This window comes from Vespula vulgaris, chromosome 3 (assembly GCF_905475345.1).
Source record: "Vespula vulgaris chromosome 3, iyVesVulg1.1, whole genome shotgun sequence".
Taxonomy (NCBI): Eukaryota; Metazoa; Arthropoda; class Insecta; order Hymenoptera; family Vespidae; genus Vespula; species Vespula vulgaris.
The window spans coordinates 7,604,764-7,628,264 of record NC_066588.1 but is presented as its reverse complement, the minus strand read 5'-3'; the positions used below and the strand labels follow the sequence as shown (position 1 = coordinate 7,628,264).

The 23,501-nt window shown below is 39.8% G+C and overlaps 2 protein-coding genes across 10 annotated transcripts in view; both read right to left on the bottom strand.

Annotated features, from left to right (window-relative positions):
• Positions 1-69: 69 nt before the first annotated feature.
• Positions 70-2,953, bottom strand: LOC127062108 (U4/U6 small nuclear ribonucleoprotein Prp3). Of its 2 annotated transcripts, XM_050989777.1 has the most exons (5): positions 2,390-2,953; positions 2,083-2,294; positions 1,220-2,006; positions 778-1,135; positions 70-648 (listed from the first exon to the last, which is right to left on the bottom strand). In XM_050989777.1, exons 1-5 carry the CDS (start codon positions 2,535-2,537, stop codon positions 249-251), a joined length of 1,905 nt encoding a protein of 634 aa, XP_050845734.1. In that variant the 5' UTR covers positions 2,538-2,953; the 3' UTR covers positions 70-248. The 2 variants fall into 2 exon arrangements, with proteins under 2 accessions (XP_050845734.1, XP_050845735.1); XM_050989778.1 differs by lacking the exon at positions 2,390-2,953 and having other exon boundaries at positions 1,220-2,022; positions 2,083-2,259.
• A 2,799-nt stretch (positions 2,954-5,752) lies between these two features.
• LOC127062112 (nucleolysin TIAR) overlaps positions 5,753-23,501 on the bottom strand; it is a 387,317-nt gene continuing 369,568 nt past the window's right edge. For all 8 annotated transcript variants that reach the window (XM_050989791.1, XM_050989797.1, XM_050989795.1 and 5 more), the window contains 4 exons: positions 20,423-20,552; positions 18,748-18,989; positions 17,996-18,176; positions 5,753-16,324 (listed from right to left, as the gene is read on the bottom strand). In XM_050989791.1, coding sequence (XP_050845748.1) covers positions 16,283-16,324; positions 17,996-18,176; positions 18,748-18,989; positions 20,423-20,552 — 595 coding nt within the window. In that variant the 3' untranslated portion in view covers positions 5,753-16,282. The remainder of the gene's footprint in view (positions 16,325-17,995; positions 18,177-18,747; positions 18,990-20,422; positions 20,553-23,501) is intronic.

Here is a 23,501-nt window from a genome sequence, read left to right as displayed (position 1 = left end):
TCCGAGCTACTCGACATTGCTAGGATTTGGATATATCTAGGGTTAACTACGATCATTGAAGACAGCTGCTTTTCCACAGGTATCCCAGCTCACTTTTATTATTTCCGCGCCGTTCCTGTCACTGATTACATTCTCCCGAGTTTCTTGTCGGTATTTAAATTGATTAATTAGTAGCGAAATTCTCTACCGTCTCTTACGGTGTCACCATATAGTTACGGGTTTTAATTAAATGTCATAGATAATAATCTCTATGAGCGTACATCATCCGTATTATCAAGAACAGCTCCACTATAAGCCAAATCCCAATAATGCTCAACTTGATGCTTTTTGAAATGTTCTCGTGCCATCTTTTCGATCGGACACACTTTGAATTTTATCTCACCGAAATGACGTTGCTTGCTCGTTCCCTCCCAAACGAGAACGCATTTATTCGGCACGTCATTTCCATCGTTATCCTTTACGATATCCTCTTCCCATTTGATACGATGCATCATCAATCGCTTATATTTGCTAAGCTGTTTAGCTCCGCCTTCGACAACTACGACGTTACAATCTCGGAAGAGCATTACACAGCCAGTAAGATATAGCTGTTTCGCATTTGTCTCAACTTTGAACTTTTTGGATGCGTTATTCACGAGATCGCGTATTCTAAAAGAATCAAAAGTCCTTATAATATATGTTCGCATTATTCCTGTTATATATTCGTAATTATAAATGTGATGTATTTTAATAAAGCTTACAAAATAATATAAATATATATTTTTCTTATGATCGTACCTATAAACAGCCACATGTACCCCAAGGCTAGTATCTTCCTTGAGTTTCCTCGCTTTTTTCTCCCTACGTTGTTCAGCTGTCAATCGTCGGGCTGCATTGGCGTCCTCGTGAGCCTTCAATCTTTTGGCCATTTGTTGTCGTACGTGAGCTTCGATCTTAGTAGGATCTTGTACTGCTTCGGTACCTAAGACTCGCATCAAGTTTGAAATTCGTAATTTTGGTTCTGGTGGAGGTTCTAATCCTAAACGAATTTTTTCTTGTTCTTCTTTCCATGCCTCTCGCCTGTTCTGACGACGCAATTTCTTCCTTTCCTTCTTTGTAAGAAACACAGGCATGTAGATAGGTTTCAATGGATCAGCTGAAAGAAAGAATTCAGAATATAATTAACAGCGGATGTATGTTATGTTAATTTATTATAATTTAGCACTTTAGCAGAACATACTTGGCGGTCGCATTTGCGTTGGATGTTCTACTAAATTTGTAATCGTTGAGGTTTTGATCGTCGTTGGCTCATCCTCGTTAGGATATCCACCTGTTAATATGACAGAATCCCACCATTCTATATTTGGTACATCTTCGCTGAGAGCTTCCGTTTTCGGTGCTATTAGTGCTAATTTTGTTGCCGAACTTATACCAGTTTTTCTAGCTATTTGACTAATTTCATTCTGAAGTTTTTCTAACTGTGCTTTCATACGAATTCTTTCCGCGAGTTGTTGGAATTTACCCGGTTCGTGGAATTTTAAAGAACGCTTATTACGTACTGCTGGTTTCACTCCGATTCTAGTATCAAAAAAGTGCGTATCTTGTATTTCTTCCGGACCTTTCGATTCTTGCAGCTGAGCTTTAAATTCTTCTCTCTTCTTCGCACGAATGTTAGCTTTCAATGTTGGTACTACCTGCGTAAGTTGTACCTCCTTTCCAGTTATGTCTACGGTCCTTCCTGATTCGTCCAAGATCAAAGGGGTTGGTTTGTCTGGCACTGCGACATTACTAAGCAATCCAGAACTTAATTTGTTTCTGATTTGTGCTTGGAGCGCAGCAATTTTTCGTGCTTTATCAGAATCTGTTTTGCTTAACAGACCCTGATTATACATACTGCCTACATTCGGCAACGAATCCCTGGCTTTGAAGAGAGGCCTCACAGGTAGTACTTCTTCTTGCTTAATAGCTTTCAATGCCCTTTTCCTTTCTTCTATCTCTCTTTGGGCGTTAGCCATCATTTGCCTTATCTGAAAACAACAAAATCTATAAAAACTCTTACGATATACAGTACAATTATTTCCAAATATAGAAAGATCATACTACCTTGTCTGCGGATAGCTGAGTTTCTGCAGGTTTGTCATTTTTTATTTCGTCATCTTTGAACTTAGGTTTTTTAGCATCTTTTTCTTTTTCCTTGTCTTCCACATGATTACGTTTTTTACTCTTTTGTGCAGCTTTGATATCATCGTATATTGCAAATATCTTCTCTGTTAATTTGGAAGCTTTTTTATCTTCTAATAAAGCGGATAGTTTATCTGAAAAAAAAAAGAATAATCGAAGTTATAAAAATCATGTATACAAATTGTTTAATAAAAATTGAAGTGTATATAACACATTTTATCATTTTTACCTGCCGTCTTACGCTTATCATAGCCAGAGGTAATACAATTGACAGCCGTAGTAACGATAGCAGGTTCACCGAAGCCGAGAAATTTATTTACGGCCTTTTCAATTTGTGGCTTCATTTCATCGATCTCCTTTCTCGTTAAATACGACATTTTAAAATTTTTGTTGAAACTATTAAGAATGGAATCTGCAGTACAAAGTGCAAGAATATAAGTATTTTCCACAACATAACCTCTGTAAATTTTAGGTTGAGAAAGACTCTTCTCAATCTGTCGCTAGACGTCGCATGTTCAAATCAAAAGCGCACATTTTCACAAGTGTATCGATGTCGTATCTTAATCGTATAAACGAGTTCTAAGCATCTAATTCTTGTCTCATTTTAAGCAAGTTTAGGATTAGGCCTGCTCGTTTAACTTTATTATAATAATATTCCTATAGAATTAATATAGAACAAAAGACCGTGGCAACCAATCAAAGGATTCATAAGATATTATAAGCACTTATGGGTAAGCCTTTATTATACTATTATACGTAATCTTCATTATTTTGTAATACTGCGAGTATTAATAATCACTTTGCATGAGTTAATCATAGGATATGTTATTTATCTTGTAAAAAATCACGTATAACCGCAAGTATCCTGTTTTGTTAACTTCTTTTGATAATTCGATATATTTCGATTGTAATTTCTCGATCGTACGAACCAATGAGGAGCCTTACTTTCTGTAGAAGATGAACCAATGACATTAAAGCGCTGCAAACGCGGTTTTTCAAATATTTTCAAATCTGAAAATTGTTCCAACGAATGTAGCAATCGAATTATTCATAAATTTTATTTATTTTAAGTAATATAGCGTTAGAAAGTTCTTGATATAGGAATAATTTACTCTTTTTTTTTATAAATTTAAACTAATACAACATTCATATTTATATTTTTGTTTAATTGAAATACTTACTCTTCGAGTTAGAACGGTTCGTCGTAATAGTAAAATTGGATTTATATCACATTAACGTTCGATAAAATCGTTGAACGTACCATCCATACATGTTTTTCAAAAGACGCATGGTACTTGGACGATGTAAGGAAATCTTATTCGAACGAAATATATAAAGGTTTAAGGGTTCGAAAGCGGTTACGCGGGTGGTAGAATAGTAGTGGACCGACAACCACAAATGAGAATGGTAGAGAGAAGTACAGTGTTCCACGCTTCCCTGGTGACCGATGAGGCCAATTCTGTGAACCACATTTGCTTCATTCCGAGGCTGTTGCTCTAAACTTTTCTGTTAATTGAAACGAAGGAATTGGAATTCTGCCCACCGTTGTTCTTGTTTATGTTAGCGCCGATTAATTTTGTACATTACGTTTCGTAACTTATATATTTCATCGAAACAATTTCTATTTTATTTTATAAACATCGAAATATATATATATATATGTATATGTATATTTCACCTATATATATTTCATGTGTAGTACGTCACGGAAACAAAACTTTATCAAGCTTGGCGATAACAACGGCGATGTCGCGGCAATGCAAACGTGGAAGAGTGGCGAGAGGGTAATATTCAGTCAGGGTTGTATCGGGACAGTCGTGTTTCTTCGTAAATTTAACGATTTTGCGAGGGAGACGACGGGGGCACGTCCCGAAATGATGTACGGCTCGCTCGTATGACTCGGCAGCTAATGCTCTAATATGCGCAAAGGGTGCCATGCCCGTGTCACGCGGATTACCGCTAATTGTAGTTTATGCTTTATACTACGCTATTCTCTTGTACGTCGTGCGCCGTACCGGTGGTGACTATCCGATCTACAGGGTGGCTAAGTCAAATTGCAACGATCGAAGTGTCGTTCTATCAAAATGAGAGAGATAAAGTTAATATTCTAAATCTTTTTTAAATCATTCCTTTTTGTTTTATATGATCGACAGTTAACTCCGTAAAATCGTTCGATAATATTTCAATGATTTATTAAATGTCGTATTCGTAAAAATGTCGTTTATCGTTTTTTTTTTATTTAATAGAACACCCTATATAAATGAGGGACAAAGAGAGAGAGAGCAGTCAGAGGGTGCGCGCTCGCGTGGAACTTGCGTATACACGTACGCGAGCATTCGAGGGCGCCCGATAGGGCACACGCGAGGACAGAGAACTCGGACTTCCTAGCGGCCTAGCATGTCATGTCCGCGTGTCAGTCAGTCGCGCTAAAATAACCGGCCACCACACCCTTGCCACGCAATTACGCGTTTATATCTACCGTCTATAAGCGAGTACGAGATCGTGCTCTATGTAGAGCGTACGTTCTTTGTCTCTTTTATCGGTTTTTATTTTTTTGTATCTATTTCCTTTTCTAATTTCTTCCTTTCTTTCTCTCTCTCTTTCTCTCTCTCTTTCTCCTTCTTCTTTTTCTTTAAATCGATAAACTATTACAGGTATAAAAAACTTTTTATGTTACTCTTTAGTTGTAATCAAATTTCGTTTGTTCGTTTCTTCCTTTTTATTTTCGGAGATTTATCTTTTCTTTTCTTTTCTCTTTTTTGTTCTTTGTTCTTTTTGTTCTTTTTCTTTTTCTTTTCTTTTCTTTTCTTTTCTTTTTTTTTTTTTTTCATACGACGTTCACTTCGACATCGTCGCTCTTGACCTATTAATTTCGAATGCACGCCATGCCGTTATTGGTCCCCGTTTAAACGTAATTCCATTTATCGTAAATCATTTCGGCTCGATGGGATTAATCCGACCGCGAGAAATGTATAAGGAGAGAGAAAGAGAGAAAGAGAGAGAGAGAGAGAGAGAGAGAGAGAGAGAGAGAGAGAGAGAGAGAGAAAAGCTTAAACTATGTCCACCGTTTTCTCTCTGTTGGAACGATGGGCTTGATAATGTCAGACGGAACTTATGCGCAGCTTTGTGTCGTTAATCTTCGAGTCACGGGATTGCTCGAGCCGTAAACGTAATCTACTAATCTGCAATGTTCTTAGTTTCCAAGCGCGTCTTCTATCTTAATTTTAACCCTCGTATCTGTTTGTACGTATTAACACTGTACAGAATCGTTGGTTTTGGGGGTTGAAGTTGGGATTGGGGGTGGTGCTGGAGTGTTTGGCAAGATCGAAGAGAGCTACGTTTACGTAGAAATTTTCTATGCGAAAGGATCGTGAAGTGTGCGAGGGAAAGAAAATTAGCGGAGCACTTTGGCGGACAAAAAATATTCAACTTCGGACTCGGTGGAAGGGATGAAAAAAAAGGGTGTAATAAATTAGCAAGCGTTAGAAAAGCCGTTCGATTCACCTTACCTTGACCGCTCTTCTCGGGCTATTATAATCGAGGACGATGAAGGAAGTTTGGTCGTGATATTGAGAGAAGTAAAGAGGTAGAATACATTTTCTATAATATATTTTACATTATAAACCAACCATACATCATCATAATAATATCTTATATCCTTAAGCCTAAGCGTATTTTATCCTATATTCTCGTTTATATACTTCATTCATATTTATACTTTGTTTACTTTTTCTCATATAGTATTTATATATATATTTTTTATTTATATTCATCATTTTTTGTTTTTATAATATACTTTATATGCTATGTTTATGTATATATAATATCATACACGTTTTCTCACGCACGTCCCAGGGCGTCTCGCGATTCTATTGTACGTGTGAGACTTGTCTCTAGAGGTATCTCTCTCTCTCTCTCTCTCTCTCTCTCTCTCTCTCACTCCCTCTCGCTTAAGTTTTTTTTCTTGTTGCACCCTTTCCCTATCTCTCCCTCTCTTTCTCTCCCACTCTCTCACGCTCTTCTCGCTCCCTTATTATACCAATGCACTTTCGTACGTGCAGCACGCGTAAGTGTATATATGTGTGTATGCTGCGTAGTTGTGTGCATTTGACTTTGATGGTGTACTAAGTGTAAGTACGTGTATGTCTGTACGTGTATTATCTGCAATATCTTTGTGTCTCAGTGTAACTGGATATACGTGTGTGTCCTATGTGTATCGTCGGCTATCCGTCGCGTTTTTGTGGCAAATTACATGTACATTATACAGGCTACGCTCGGCGTTGTTTCACGAAACTGTCCTTCGGTATATATACTGGAGCGCGCGCGCGCTCATACCATCTCCTCCTCCTCCTTCTTCTCCTCCTTCTCCTCTTTTTCCTCCTCCTTCTTCTCCTCCTCCTTTTTTCCCTATTTTACTCCATTTCTACTCCTCGCCGTTTAAACTTAAATACGCAACGAGGCTGCCATGGGACCCCGCGGGCCGTTTTCTCATTGAATCACGCAAGTATACGTTACTTAAATCGCGTAAGCGCGCTCGAACGCCATTTTTACACCCTCCCCTTATACGCTTCCTCCCGTCCTTCCCTTTCTTCCTATATTTCACCCTCTTCACTTTCGTTTTTCGTTTATCTCTTTTTTCCTCATTTATCTTTTTCTTTGTTCTCTTGTTGCTTTCGTCGTGCACGGTCCGTTTCTTCTTCCATGCATCGCTTCGTCTCCTCCCATTAAACTACACATATACAGATACATATACACACAGCATGTTCGAGAGCGAAACTTCTTCCGCAGCTTCTTGGAAAAAAAGTCGGACGATGCACGATGGATGGATGTCAAAAACCGGCCCCTCTTCCCTCGAACTCCGTTCTGCCATTTCACCCTTTTCTTTTTCTCCCTCCTTTCCCTTTTTCACCCTACCCTCCCCTTCTCCTTTTTGGCGTTTACCTTCGCGATGATTACCGACTTTTCCATTCTCTCTCTCCCTCTCGTTCGTTTTCGTTCTCTCGCGTTATCCTCGTTATCCCCTTCCAAGAATTACACGCACACATAACGATGTGGAAAAAGGCACCTAACTCCTTAGCGTACGGTCGTAAGTGATATGCCGCATGCCGCGCCGGGTTGGGGGTTGGGGGTTGGATGGGGGTGGACCGATTGCGTGGAGGCCCGTAACGCGCACGTCGTTTTCTCGTACGAAAAACTACGAAAAAATGAAGGAACGTCGTAGGTGTTTTTTTCTCTGTATGAATCGGACGCGATCGTAATTACCATAAATTTGTTTTTTTTTTGTTTTTGGTAGCAACTCTCCTCCACCTCTCCTTTTTTTGGGGCTTTTTTGTTTTTTTTTTGTTTTTTTTGTTTTTTATTTATTTTCTTTAATAATATCCATTTTTGTATGTTTCCTTACACTTTCCCCTGTTCTCTCTCTCTCTCTCTCTCTCTCTCTCTTTCTGTTTTATTTTTCTTTGACTTTTATTTTTTTTTGGTTTAGTTTGTTTTACCGAGGCGCGCTGTGTCTCTTTTATTTGCTCTCTCACACTTTCGCTCGATCGTACTCTATCGCTCTCTCTCTTTCTCTCTCTCTCTCTCTCTCCCTTGTATTTCATACATTACACGTATTATATATATACTTATATTTATATATATATATATATATGTATATATGTATAAGGGCTCAGGGGGTCCGGCAGGCTAGCTACAATGTGTTTGTTTTTTATTTTGTTCTGTTGTTGTTGTTTATATTATATTTATTCTCTTACGAGTTATATACGATTTGAATGGTAGTTCGAGTTCTCTTTTTCTCGCTTACGGCTAAAAGTATTTAACACAGTGTTTGGTTTATCTCGCGAGCCACGCATTTACACGCATTATGTTTTTTTTTGTTTCATTCTCTTTTTATAACGCCATCACGTACGCCTCTTTTTTTTATTCTCGTTAAGCTTATGTGTGTGTATATATATATTTTTTATTTGTTATTCGATATATTCTCTAGTTGTCGGCTAATGTTTTATTCTCTTACACATGTATGTATATATAATATACATAATTTTTGTATCATATATATAGATGTGCACGTCTTGTTTTGTAGTCTTTCGCGTAATATATATATATATTACTTTTATGCCTATGCTTAACGGCTCCTACTTTTGTTATTTTTCTTTTTTTTTTTTTTGGTTTTCATTCGCAATGTTCTGCATTATTTCTTGAAATCGTGTTCGTTTCATTTAAAACGTTCGTGTCACTAAATTCTAAGCATTATTACTCGGGGTAACTCCGCGAATCGGTTAAAGTATTTACCAACTGGCCTGACTGCTGCCCTCCTTCCCTTTACAAAGTGTAACTACTAGCATCGAAGGGTTGTTTTTGAATTCGGCCGGAACGGATGGATCACAAAGACAAGGAGATCGTTTCCTTTGTTTTTTTTTCTTATGTTTTTGTTTGTTTCTTTTTTTTTTCTTTCTTTTTGAGTAAAAACGCACACGACAACCAGGATAGACATTCTACGCTTATCGTAAAGTATAATTAATAAAAAAATACAATAATGAAAAGGACGATTGCACCTCGCTTGTCTTCGTACGATATATACACATAAGTAGGTTGATACATATACATATTATATCGTTAAGAAAATCTCTGACGGAGAGCTCGATGAGCTGCTGCTGAGTTGTTAATCGATTAACGACGGATAAACGGAGAACGATTTAGTGCGTGATAAATTAATATAAAATATAATGTCATATCGATTCTCTAGCGAGACGGAACTTTTGCGAGGGTACTAGTAGATCTCTCTTATGGAACATCCTCGCTAAGACGTATCACGTACTTCCTACTACATACATATACATATCGTATAATATCCCCGACGAGAAAAGAACGAGAGGACTTTTCTAAAGTTATGTTTCTTCAATGATTGTCGGCTATCACCCGATAAGTTTCTGTTAGAAGAAAATCTGCGACGCGTAGAATCGTGTGCCAGCGGATTTCAAATTGCGTTTTGCCATTGAGGGATGATGTAGAGTTTGGAAGAGGAGGAGGAGGGAATAAAGAATGACGAAGCAAAAGGATACAAAGAAAGAAATATAAAGAATTGGTCGAGAGAGAGAGAGAGAGAGAGAGAGAGAGAGAGAGAGAGAGAGAGAGAGAGAGAGAGAGAGAGAGAGAGAGAGAGAGAGAGAAAGAGAGAGAGAAAGAGTGGATTGAAATTGCTGGTTAAGGAAGAAGAGGGATGAAGAGGAAAGAAAAAAAAAAAGAAGAAGAAATTAGATTCCATCGTAACTCGCAAATGTCATGATTCGATAAATGCCAGAAGCGGCAGCTTGCTGAAAAGCTTAAACGACGACGACGGTAAAAATTGTCGTCGTTGGAACGACGAGAATCATATTGATATCGGACACGTTGTAAGGGTCTCGTAGAATCTCCGAATCCGGGTGGAGACTTCGGCGAACGATTAGAGGGTTGAAGGGTGGCAGCAGCCGCGGCGCGTGTTAATATTGTGCGCGTGTGCGCGTGTGCGTGTAACGCCGTGGTATAACGGTGCTCTGGTATGCGTTCTGAGGATATAATTTCTTACTGCGCTATTTTTTTCACGTGACGACTTTTTTTTTCCTCTTACTCGTAAACTTAGTGACCGACAAGCTAGACTAGGCTAGACACTACGTCTAGAGCGTTTTTCGTTTAAGTTTCTCTCGCCGCTACGTTTTCTACGCGTGTGGCTACGATGTACAGGTTGTGTGATGTTTTCTCACTGTTTTATTTGTATGTTCTGTGTATATGTATTCGTATATGTTGTCTGTATATATAACGGAGTGGTGCGCGTACGAGGTGTCTCCTTCGAACGTGTGTATTTACATGCGCGTGTTTATTGTGTATATAGGTATGTATTGGTAAAGATTACGCGTGTTCCTTCAAATGTGTAATGGCTATTTGTGTCGTTCGCGTTGTAACTGGACGCTTCGCCGTCCTTAAGTCTTAGGTACCATAAGTGGATTTCGCAAATTCTCTCCTACACATATCCTTTTTATCCATTTGCTCTTCCTTCGGACAAACTTTTGTTAATAAGTATTCTCCTTGTTTTTCCTTTGTATTCCATTCTTCTCTTTTCTGAAATCTTTCTTACATCCTTCGTCCCTTCTTTCCATTCACATTTTCACTAACACTCTTCCGCCTCCTTAACATTTCTCTAGCATAGCTTAAGTTAAAATTACCTACTTATCACTTTATTTTTATTATACACTACATTTTTTGGTTTCCCCTTTGGTGGGCGTCCACTTACTTGGCTAACTTCATTCGGTGTCCTTTCTCTCTCTCTCTCTCTCTCGCATTTTCTCTTTCTCTCTCTCTCTCTCTCTCTCTCTCTCTCTCTCTAGACAACAGTACGAGACTACTACGCTTAAAGTTAATATACACACCTCAATTGTTTAAGGCGCCTTTTTCTTAAAACATTTTATACAGGACGAGTCATCCCCGCTGATTCTTTGAAAGAGATCCGGCCCCGGGGAACTCCATCTTAAAAGTGGAATCGAGACGAGAGGCGCAACGAGACGCGTTTTCGTCGAGAGGGAGTGAGACCTTTTTATTCGCGATGAGGGAAGAAGGAAAAAAATCAAGGAAACGTAAGAAAGACTAAAGTTTTCCCTTTAGTCCTTCTGATCCTTACGAGCACTTTCGAGATATAGAATTTCGTTAGAAGATTTTTCCGATAAATTTTCTAAATTGCTCGTTTCGTTGCTATTTTCTTTCGCGTACTTATTCATTTTTTTCGTTCTTTCCTTTTTTTTTGTTCTTTTCTCTTTTTTCTCTTTTTCTTTTTTTTAATTATTACACTAAATTGTTGGCGAGATTCGTCGCACAAACGTTACGTTTGTTCTCTTTCTCTCTCTCTCTGTTTCTCTCTATCTCGTCCCACTTTTCACAAAAATATCCTATATTTTTTTTTTTATTTCTTTTTCGCCTAACTAATAATGTACATGATTTTTGTTCTTCTCCCTTATGTTTTCTCATGTCTCCTCGTTCGACTTATGAACTATCTATCTATCTATCTATCTATTATTTCCACCACGCACAACGCGCGCGCTTCGCTCACGCGCGACGATTCAAAATAACAGCTTTCATCATCGCCGCTGTGCGCAGGTATGATGTATGTATATATATATATATATATTTTTGTTATCATTTTGTTACTCCTTCTCAATGCGTTCGCGCCGTGTCCACATAAGGCGCTTCTAGAATATTATATTATACGACGGGTGGGATAAAAGAGAAATTTTCTTTCGATGTTAATCGTTAAAAAATTTTTCCTCGAACGTCCGTCGAATTGGACGTCTCTTTAATCGATTTAACGATACGTGATATCGTCTGACAAAAAGTTACATTGGATATTTTTGTTAAAAACAAACAGAAAATAAAACGAAACAAAATCGATCGAATTACGTTACACGCATCGAGATCACGTCGGCGCCAGTCGGTCTTTTCCACGTTTTCCTACGGCAGGTATAACTGCTGTATTTATCACTGCCAGTTGAGAGAGGACCTTAGGATTATTAGCTGACATTTGCACCTCTCTCTCCCTCTCCCTTTCTCTTTCTTTCTCTCTCTTTCTCTTCGTAAGTCCTTGACGTGGTTTAAAGTCCGCGAAACGATGCGTTAACGGGATTCCACTACCTATCCTTCTCTCTCTCTCTCTCTCTCTTTCTTTTCTTCTTTTCTCTTTTTCTTCCCCCTTTAATATTCGTCTGTGAACGTTACGAATTCCAAGCGGATCGTGCTTTTCATCAACGCGACCCGACGCGATTCGAAGGGTTGGAAAAGAGAAGAGGGTAAAAAAAATGAGAAGAGAAAAGGGAGAAAAAAGAGAGAAGGTGAAAAAGAGTGAAGAGGGAGAGAAAAAGAAAGAGAGAAAGAGAGAGAAAGAGAGTAACACAACGCGACCGACGTTACCTCTCGAAAACTTCGATTTCGTCGTTCGTCCGTCCGTTCGTTCGTTCGTTCGTTCGGAGTTACGTTTCCGGGCGTCTCCGGACGCCAGGCAAACATCTCTCCTCCTTTCCCTCTTGCCATTGCTGCTACGCCTCACCCTTTGATCATCTTGTCCTTTTGATTTGAAAACGTTGAACGCTTTTGATTCGCTTAAAACACGATCTGCCCTATCTCTTTTGATTAATAACAAAGTGATCTATCGTTCGTTGTCTGTCGTTACTATCCCTCCCATTCTTTATCTCCTCTTTCCGTCTATTCATTCCCTTCGTCTCACTCACTATTTCTCTATAACACCCTGTCTCTTTCTTTCTCTCTCTCTCTCTCTATCTTTTCTTCTCTTTTCAATGTACGTTCTATATATTCTCTATATATCGGTTCCTTTGATTCATTGTTTCGCTGAAAAGTTCATGGACTTTCTATCCATCGACGCACTCCTACAGGATGAGACAGTTTCATTTCTGAGGGATAGGCAAACACGGATTTCATCGTCGGCTTCAAAGAGAGGATTTCGCGGTGCACGAAGAAACGTATATATATATAGCTTAGGCTGGGAGGGTAGCTGCTGGAAGTTGGGAGCGCGTGGCTCTTGTTGGTGCAAGAGCACCGCGCTCTGTTAGTGCTTAAAAATGAGAGAGAGAGAGAGAGAGAGAGAGAGAGAGAGAAAAGAAAAAAAATAAAGGAGACAAAAGGGAAGCGGAGGCGACAGAGAGATAAAAGATGGAACGTGGAGATAGATGGTGCTCGCGTTCTACGAGTTTCTACAACTTCGGCCTTGTTCTACCTTTTCAAGTATCGAAAATCTTTCCTTCCCCTTCCCCTTCCCCTCTATCTCCATCTCTTTCTCTCTTTCTCCCTTTCTTTCACTCTCTTTCTCCCTTTCTCTTTTATTCTCTTACTCCCTTTATTTCTCTCCCAATCCACCCACCTATTCGTGAAATATATACATACACACACGCATACACACCTTCTGTGTCCAACTATTTTAATTTCTGCTAACGCGTTATTACTTCAACGACCATTGCGAAAGATGATCAAATACAGAATTCGAATCGATTATGGCAGCCGTTCTTTTACTACTTACTGGACCGATGATAGACACGACGCGCGTACACGAGAAGGAAATTCAATGCCACTATATAATGTAACTTTCGTGCTGTTTTGTGCAATATTTCTAACTACGCATTGTATTTAATTCTTTCTCTCGTTTTCGCATCATTCATCTTCATTTTTTCGCTTGTGCAATCATATGTATATATATATACATATATTTGTATATATATATATATTTATATTTATATTTATATATATTTCATCGTTATCGCTTTTTACGCTTTCACTCGTTCATTCTCACTCTCTTCCTTTCGATCGTACATACTAGTTCATTCATACAGATTATCATAGTTATTATTCACACCATCTTTATTACAATAACCGACGATCTCGATATTCGTTCATTTTTTTTCTTTTATAAATTAGCCGAGTCGAAATTCGGGACATCATGGAAACCGTGTTTCATTTCTTTTCATTCTTTCTTTTTTTCTTATTTTCTTTTTCCTTTTCTTTTATCTTATTCGTTCGGAGGATTTAATTACGCGGGGAATGCATAAATACACGCGGAGGATATATTCGTGTGTCGATTCTTCTTTCTCTTCTTTCTCCGTGTCTCCTCCCAAAGCCTTCATTCGTTGTTGAGAATGCGCGACTTCCGTTCGCCAGTTTAAAACGTCTTTATTTCTCTTCTCTTTTTAAAGAGCGATATACAGAGAGGCTGAGAGATTGCTAAAGCCGTTTTTTTTTTTTTTATTTTGTCTATTATTTTAATCTTTACCCATTTGTAAGCTTAACGGTTTATTGCTTAAGTGTCCTTAAAGTCACGAGTTTCATAATTTCTTTTTTTTCCTTCTCCTTATTATTCTTCTTCGTTAGTGCTTGGTTCTATGTATGTACTTTAGTATTATATAAAAATCTAACGCTTATTTAAAAACCACCAAGGGTTATTACTGCGATTGACCGGCCGCAAGACGACGACGGCGACGGCAACGATGACGACGACGACGACGACGACGACGACGTGACGATCGAGAGCGTCGCGAGACCCGAAGCTCGCACACCGACGATCCTTTTATAAAAATACTTGTCTCGTCGAATGTCAGAGATCGGTTTGGACGAGAACTAATAATAAAAATGTTTATACTTCGAGAGTATTGAGCGGTCCATTTCTTATGTTTTTTTCTTACAAGTTCTCTCTCTCTCTCTCCCTCTCTCCCTCTCTCTCTCCTACCCCCTTTCTTTCTCTACATATTTATTTTTTTTATTTGTTCATCTATTTTGTTAAATACGATGACTCGCTCGGATGATTTGTCTTTTTGGCCTCGAGTTTGTTCTAGCAAATACGTATGTATAAATGCACATGCGTGTATGAAATGCTCTTGCACCTGGCAAACTGATCTCCTTTATTCTTTCTCCCCATCTCTCTATCTCTTTCTCTTTCTATCTCTCTTTTTCTCTCTTTCTCTCTTTCTCTTGTAAAAGTTAAGAAAGAGTACGTTTGGTTGTACTGATTCGCAATAGCATTTGTTTATTAAGAGTTATTTTATCGGAGGTTGCGAGCGTAAGTGATCGCGCGCAGTATTAAAAACGCGTAGATCATCGTCGTTTAGTTTATTCGTGGATTAAGTCGGAAAAGTTCGCCTCCGCTTTGCCGCCGAATTTCGAATCGTCCGTCGAGCAACTTTGTAATATAATATACCTATCTAACTAGCTACTTGTTGGATTTCGTTTATAATAATTTTCTTTTTATATATTCCTCTCTTCCTCTCTCTCTCTCGCTCTTTCTTTCGCTCTTTCTTTCTCTCTCTCTCTTTCTCTCTCTCTTCTCGTGTAAATTCACGATACTTCTCGACAATTTTCTTTTTTCTTTCTTTTTTTTTTTTATCTAGTCTTTATACACTGTGAATTAAAAAGATTACTTCGCACTCTTACGGCGGTGCGAGTTCGAGTTTCTTATCGATTACACACATATCTCTTTCTCTTTCTTTTTTTCTCTATTCGCGTTTATGCCCAAAACTATAAAAATAACGAAACAGATCGGTATCCGATGATTCTCTACCTTTCCCACTTTGTTCTTTCTTATAGGACGAAAGGGTCCATTTGGAAAAATTTTTTTTTCGAAAAGCACGCACTATACACAGCGCAAGGGGATTAAGTGGTAAGGGTGGGAATGGGGTATGTATGTATGTATATAGATGCGATCAGGGAGACGAGACTAATTAGTTTTGGATGATCGATTTCGCACGATCGTAGACGCGTGCGCGTGCATAACCTAAGCGATTGATTCATCTTTATCTCTATCTCTTTTTCTCTCTTTTCTTCTCTTTCGACAAGCGTGCGTGCGTTGTGCATTCATAAAGTCGGCCGTTGTGTAGTAAAACTAAGACAACTGTTGCTGCGCGAACGCGTTTGGTTGGTCCGTGCATCCGAGAACTCGTGTGTTTTCGTGCTTAAGCGCTTGACACTAACGTGACACGGCGAGACACTACCTAAAATTATTTGAGACTAGAAATAGACTAAGATCTCTTGCGGACTAACGCGAGAGGATGTCTGTCGTCACCGATTGCTCAACAACAGCGGAATTTCTTCTCTATCTTTTTTTTTTTCTTTCGTTCGTTTTCTCTTCTTCTTCTTCTTTTATCCCTCTCCTCCTTTACAAGCTCGAGTCAATTAAAATCGACGGAGGATGAGTGGAAATTCGTAACGGGGTAGTTAAGGATGGAAGGATCTTGCGTAAAATCTATCACGGCTTTTGTATCTTCTTCGTTCCTTTCCTTACCTCTCCCCCTCCCCCTTTTTTCTATTTTCTTCTCTCCTTCCACTTTCACATCTATCTCCTCCTCTCTACATTTCACTTTCTATCAACCTTATTCCCCGCCCCTCCCCCTTTTTCTCTATGTTTTGCTAAGCTAATATTATATTCGTTTCTCGACCTTTATTGCCCTTCGTGTCGCGAGACGTCAGGCCGGAAGCGGCACGATTTTTACTGCTTTTGCTGTCGCGGTGGCGTCGATGGTGACGGAAATGTTGATGTTGCTGTCGGTGGTGGTAAATGTTGTTGCTTTAGAAGTTGTTCCTGTCGGTGGGATGTACTTGCTTACCATCACACTAGAAGGCTAGGCGTCAGCCAGTCCTCATCCGCTAGCTGGACCGCAACCAAGAACACACTTTACCATTTGAACACACAAACGCTGGTTAAGTCTTGGTCCGAATTTCAAGAAGGGAAATAGAAATAATCTCGACATCTCTCTCACTCACTCCCTCCCATTCTTTTTCCTTTCTCTCTCTCTCTCTCTCTCTCCTCTTTCTCCCATGACTTTCATCTACGTTCTCCCTCTCTTTCTCTCTCTCTTTCTCTCCCTCTCTTATTCGCTCGCAATCGCTCGTCTAACACATACGAACACTAATCGAACTGAAACTGCCTTTACCATGACTCAACCTCTGACCCCCTATAGTCCGATACACTAAAAATACATTGGTGTTACACGGTAATAAGCCGTTACGCTACACATCGATCGGTATAAAGTGTCAAAGGGCGATAGGACGAGACATTTTTTTTTCTCTCTCAGTCGAACCGAAAAGATATCGTCGATCGATTGCGAATTAATTAATTAGTAGATGTCGTCGACGCAGACTACTTTTTTCTTTTTTTTTCTTTTTTTTTTCTTTTTTTCTTTTTTCTTTTCTTTTCTTTTCTTTACTTTACTTTACTTTACTTTACTGTTCTTATTTCTTTTTCTTTTATTTTATGCTATTTTTTTTTCTTTCTTTCTTCAACGAGAAACTTTATCGTTTCTCTCTTTATCACGTCGATACAAAAGTACCTACGTATGTACAACAACAACAATATTATTCTTCCTTCTTATTCTTTCTCCCTCTTAATATACCTTGCCTCTCTTCCGCTCCTGAGTGATTCTGTACGATAGAACGAAAGAACGATATCCAGCGATACTTTTCAGGCTGGATTTGAGGTTGAGCCAGGTTGTAGACGCAGTTATCTTGATGCTAAGTGACATTCGAAAGAAATGATAAGCCAGGCCGTGCGATGATAGTGGTAGCGATCACTGTGCCTGCGAACCGAAATATGTAAATAAAGACAGTCTTTTAAGATGGACCACTCGAGTATCTCTTCTGGCTTACATACTGCTAAAGTTGTGACGATTACAATCGAGGATGTTCATGAGTTTTTCTACTTTATAACGTTTGTGAAGAGAAACAAATGTATATATCGATATTTTCTTGCATATTCTAAATGAATTAAGAACGATGTTATTCCAGGGAGATACTCGATAGATTAATAAATTGTGCGAGGAGCATGCGTGTTACTATGTGACGAAATGATGCGTGTTAAATGCATTCCTATTGATCAAAATTATAGAAATAAAAATGTAACAGTGAATATACACGATGAAGGATGAATAGTGTTATGTAAACTTTTTCTCAAAAATCGAGAAAGCGTATCTGTGACAACGTGCAAAATCAAAAGGTAACTTTTTGCTTCTTTTTTTTTTCTTTCGTTAACATTAAATATTAACAAAGCAGAGGAGTGTATATAATTAAATATTAAACGTAAAATAATGTCTAGACGTCGTTCGTTGTAATTCAAAACGTATGTACATTAATTCAGAACCAATGTCGGCATGTAGCATTCAGAAATCATGACAATTACTATCTTCTTCGGATAAATTAAAAAGCAATATTTAATAGAAACATGGAAAACAGAATTCCATTGAAAGCATCGATGCGTACAGGGGTACGGCAGAACACACGGACATTCATGTATACCGTCGTGCTGATAGAGAAAAGTAATGGTTACCTGGAACTGTTGCATCGGATAGGCCATCATTTGCGCCGGGGGTGGTGGAGGCGGGGGTGCGGCTTGAACCCCTGGGGGTGCCGTGACCGTCGTAGCGTGGTGTGGTGGTAACTGTGGTCCCCCAGGTAATCCTTGGCCCCATCCAGCTGCCGTGCCAGCAGCATGGACACCCATTCCCATTCTGTTTTTGCATATTTTAACGTTGTTAATGTCCAAACGTAACGAGAATGTACTACTCGTAAAAATCGTACATAAATAATATGTAAATTTCGCTATGTATGTTCGATGAAGTATTCGTTCGATAAAGAAAGCAACATGTTCCCTAATATCGAATGGAAAATTTTACTCGGACTCTAACAACGGAATTGCATTTAGCTGGAAGTCATGGTTTCGGTTAAACTGCAATGACGCTGGCTGACCACAGTCGGACAGTAACATCAGTCAAGTATGGTCAGCTGGCAACGAAAAGGTGACAGTGTTTGATGATACTTTACAATATATCTATATACTTACATACATACAGAGTGTTCAAGAAAATGTAATCGACGAATTTACAAACGTTAAGAATTTCGTTGATAAATAGAAAATATTTGTGATGTAATTTTTTGCTCTTTTTAAAGAACCATAAAGCATCGTATACAAACGAATCGCGTTATCATCCGAAAAATTTCTGGAATTCTTCGAAAGATCGTCGATATTTTCGTAGAAGATAAAAAAAAAACCAAACAAGGACAAGTGGAAGGTAAACTCACCCCATATACTGCGCCTGCTGGTATCCTGCAAACTGACCGTAAGTATAGCCTTGCATTCCCTGAAGGAAACCACCGGCTTGCATCTGCGTTGCCGTTGTCGGGTAAGATTGGGGCGGATACCAGTAGCCGAGCTGGCCGGCACCCCCGACGCCACCGACGCCTCCGACACCCGCGACGCCCGCCGCCGCCGCGGCGGCAGCTGCTGCCGCCGCATAGTATGGGTACGTCGCCGACGATAACGCCTGAAAGAGCAGTGGGATCAATGAAACAGAAAGGACCGAGAATATTGGCTTGAATTTGAAAACGAACTTTTTTCTTTATTCTTTAATATCAATTTTTAACGTCAATCGATTAGATTTTTCTAACGTTAGAATCATAATAGAGCATTAAACATTTTTCTAATATAATAAGGATCGTAACGTAAAAGGAGGTTGCCTTCGAAATCGTGCTAGAAGGAAAGTGATATACCTAATAACGATTATTTGGCTAGGTTTATAACTTCTTCCAGGTACTTTCGAACGATCATAGAGATTACGATGCTCATCTCAGCGACGGTGATCCTAACTTCGTTAATGGCACCGATATAAGCGCGTTACGATGGTCTTTCGACAACGCGTTTTCTCGTGAAAGCGCGAACGTCCTACTATCATCGTATCGTATAGGTTTGAAGGAGAGCCGAACGGTCGATGACAGAGTTTCCAACGTCCTCTTTAAGTCGAGCAGCCGATAACTGCCCAGGATAGTAGATATATGCACGTATCTATGCATGCATGCATGCATGCATGCATGCATGTATGTACGTACGTGTTTGTATGTACGTATATACGTGCATGACAAGGTACGTAGTAACTCGATATCCTAGTACTCGGTGGGAGAAGCGCGTTATGGGAATAGGGATCAATTAGAGCGATGTCACGGGCCGAGTAACAGTGGATGGATGGGCGGAAGTACTATCCGAACCGACGAGGAGACGAAGCACCGTACTCTGGATACCGTTTCCCAGATCGGACGTACCTACTCGTCCTAACGGCGCTAATTGCTAAGAGACCCGACGAGAACACACTCCCGAAGAGAGCCACCTGAATAGACCGGAATCTTGCCCGATTCTCTGTCCTCTATCTTCTTCCTTTTCCTGCTCCTCCTCCTCCTTCTCCTCCTTCTTCTTCTCTTTTCGCATTCTTTCCTTCGAGAATTGTAGAAAACGAAGTAGAGGTAGAGAGAGAGAGAGAGAGAGAGAGAGAGAGAGAGAGAGAGAGAGAGAGAGAGAGAGAGAGAGAGAGAGAGAGAGAGAGAGAGAAAGACAGAGATGGCAACGACCTGGTCATATTTCTGCTTTAGCGACAGTGGATAGCGGAGTCTGAGTTAGAGATGACCGGATGGAACTAGGACCGGAATCGAACTTAGTAATTACTTCCTTCTTCCACTAGTTCTGAACCGACGAGTTTTCACGATCTGCTCTCTTGATTTCTCTCAGCCCTTTTGTATCTATTTCGACGGTGCAAGACGGATGTGTCCAAGAGAAACGAGATCAATGACCACTCGTGCATTTCACTGAGTCTTTTATGAACTTTTATAAGGTCAAATACTGCCCATTGAGAGTAAAGTATGGTCGTAACTTTCGGACGATATTCTAATCGTTTTATCTAAATGATCCAATTTCTTAAGGGTCGTTTACCTGTCCAGTTTGTTGAGCATTGTTGGGATCTCCGCTTTCTTTTCCCCAGCTGCATTTCACCGTCTGCCCATTGATGTCCGTGTTGTGTACCGCCACAATAGCGTGCGTGGCCGATTCCTTGGTGGAAAACCTGAAAGTAAGTCGAGCGAAATGTAGATTAACTACCAGAGAAAGATCGTAGTAGAGAGTAGTAGAGGAGACCTTTATATTCTACTCTTGGCGTTCCTTTTCGATATGTACATATAAGTACGTATATGCGTCGTATACTAAATCGAAAGAGAGAATCCACGGAATAATTCGGTACTCTTTCCACCAGTTACACCGGACCTTATTACCGTACCTTTGTAGAATGGCTGGCCACTGGCGTTCTAAGGGACTCCAACCATTTAATTTATGCGAATTTACTGTGTGCACGAATGACCACGATAATTGTGAATCTTCCGAATCCGGATTACCGGATTCGTTGCTGGCATTCCAATGTTAAATCGTACTTTTCCCTATCTCGCCTTAGCTTTTGATATTTTTACAATCCAACGAGAAAGTATGCCGTCGTTTTACCCGAAGGAAATGCACTTTCCGAATTTTCTTCTTCCTTTTTCTTTGAAATTTTTTTTTCGTCTCTCTTCTTCTCTTTTCGTTACCGTCCGAATATAAAAATCTTCGTCGCTGGTTTTACGTTATACGTAACCCGAGTAACTTTTACAATGCATCCGATATATATCCTGGCTATAAAGAAGGGATTTAACCTTTAGAACGGAGGGTAAGTAGATTGTATTTACCGACACGCGTACGGAGCCTTATATATCGAGCCCTTCAATTACGGGGAAGTTAAGGTTTGCCGTTTGGCATTTACCCAAGAATCAAGGGAAGGGGTTTTGCCATCGTTGGGCAAACTCGGGGATATGTTATGCCACACGGTTGGACATAAACACGTCGTTTTTAGAGGCATTATAAAGATAATCTCGTGTACGGATACCTACTCGCGCCGTAGGCTACGGAGTTAATCAAATTTCGTGCTTTAACGAGAAATACAAAGCTTTTGAGAATCTTCGAAAGAAGGGATGATATTGCACAAATATATATATATATATATATATATATATATATATATATTCCATTGAACCTACCACAAAGGTCTTAACCTTTTAACGTATATACCTATACGTACATATAGATAAATATATGTGTATGTGTACTGTATCTATAAATGTATATTAAAACATAGTCAGAATTAAAATTGCCTGCAGTAATAAACGAGCGAGCTTGTATGGATGCATTAGCGATTCATTAAAATAACACGTAGGACGTTCTTTTGAAACAAACACGTAACTAATACTCTCGCACACTATCATGTATATAACATGGTGCCGTTGTAAAATCGTTGGCTGCTACTAGGTATATCTCATTCGCGTTATTCCTCGCGACGATCGATATAAATTTTTATATTGGAAAGTTACAGGCACGGTGATGAGTTGTAAAACGTTTTTACGTGCCTTCAGCGGAGCGCGAACGTGAGCGCAGAAGCGCACGAGCTCGTTTTATATCGGTGTCCTCACTCTTTTTACTGACAGAGGGAAAGAGAGAGAAAGAGGGTGAGAGAACGAGAGAGAGAGAGAGAGAGAGAGAGAGAGAGAGAGAGAGAAGGATCGCGATAAGCGATTGAACAGCAACAATAAATTTTATTGGATAAACGCAACGGAAGTTTGGACATGACGCGCACATTGTATCCATCGAATTCGGGACGGGGATTAAAAGGGATCGTAAAAGGGCAGTGGCGGCTCGTGCCGAATTTGCTGGGATAGTCGGAGGCGAAGAATTATTGCAAGTTCGCGAAGATTAGGTCACTTTTAACGTTCACGATCGGGACAACACAATGGAATGGTTCGAACGATTTCTCTTTCTCTCTTTTTCTCTCTCTTTCTCTCTTTTGCGTCCGTGATCGTCAAGTAGAAGGAAGTATGGTCGTCGTCAGCAAAGACTCACCCCTTTCACCCTCAACCCTCTTTGGCGAGAGCCGAACTCGAGCGATAACCAGCAGCAGATAAGATTCTTTCTTTTCGCGAAGAAGAAAGGATCCTTTCTCACTCTCCAACCCTCTCTTTCTCTTTCTTTTTCTTTTTTTTCTCTTTCTCTTTCTTTTTCTTTTTTTCTTTCTCTTTCTCTTTCTATTTCTCACTCTTCTCAACTCTTCCCTCGGTGTCCCTTTTCGCGGAGCGAACCAAGCCCAGAAGTAAGTCCATACGTCATCCCGAGATATTCGCTTCCGGGTAAAGGGTGGGGATGATGCCACGGTACCGGAAGAATGGTAGGAGGAAGAGCAATTAGACGGAAGATATCTGAACGACGGACATTGTCCACGGGTGGCGGAACTGTGGCAGACACACCGAGAGCGGAACGCTTCGGGGGTGGGTAGACTAAGACGACGACGACGACGACGACGACGATGACGACGACGATGAAGAAGAAGAAGAAGAAGAAGAAGAAGACGACGACGACGATGGCGACGGCAATGGCGACGGAAGGATAAGGGGTAGACGATCGTTCAGAGGGGAGGATAGAAGAGAGTAAAGAATGCTGAATGGGGTATAACGTGTGCGAGAAACGAGTGCGATAGAAAAGAGAAAGAAGGAGAGAGGTTAGAAGAAAGGGTTTTTCCTTCCCTATCAGTCCTTCTCTCTTTTCTTTCGTCTCACTCCTTCCCTCGATCTACTTCATCGTCCTTTTCTATCCCTCGTTTCAGATCACGACCCTCCCACAGCTCTCGACAGTTCGTCCTGAGGTAGGTCGCGGCTGTCTTTAAGGGATATAGATACGCCTTTGAGAGTTACGAATGCTCGACGGATTCTCGAAGGCGTCGCCATATTTCTTGTCAGACAAGAATCGTGACCCAAATTTTGTGGGCCGATCATAATCGTTGGGTGTGCAACGCTAAAGGAGAACTATTAATCAAGTTATATATATATATATATGTGCCTGCATGTGTGGGTGTGTATGTGTATATAATATCTATAATATATCTACATATATCGTTGAAAATGGCGGAACCATTTGAAGGTAGGTCTCGAGAAAAAGAGAAAGA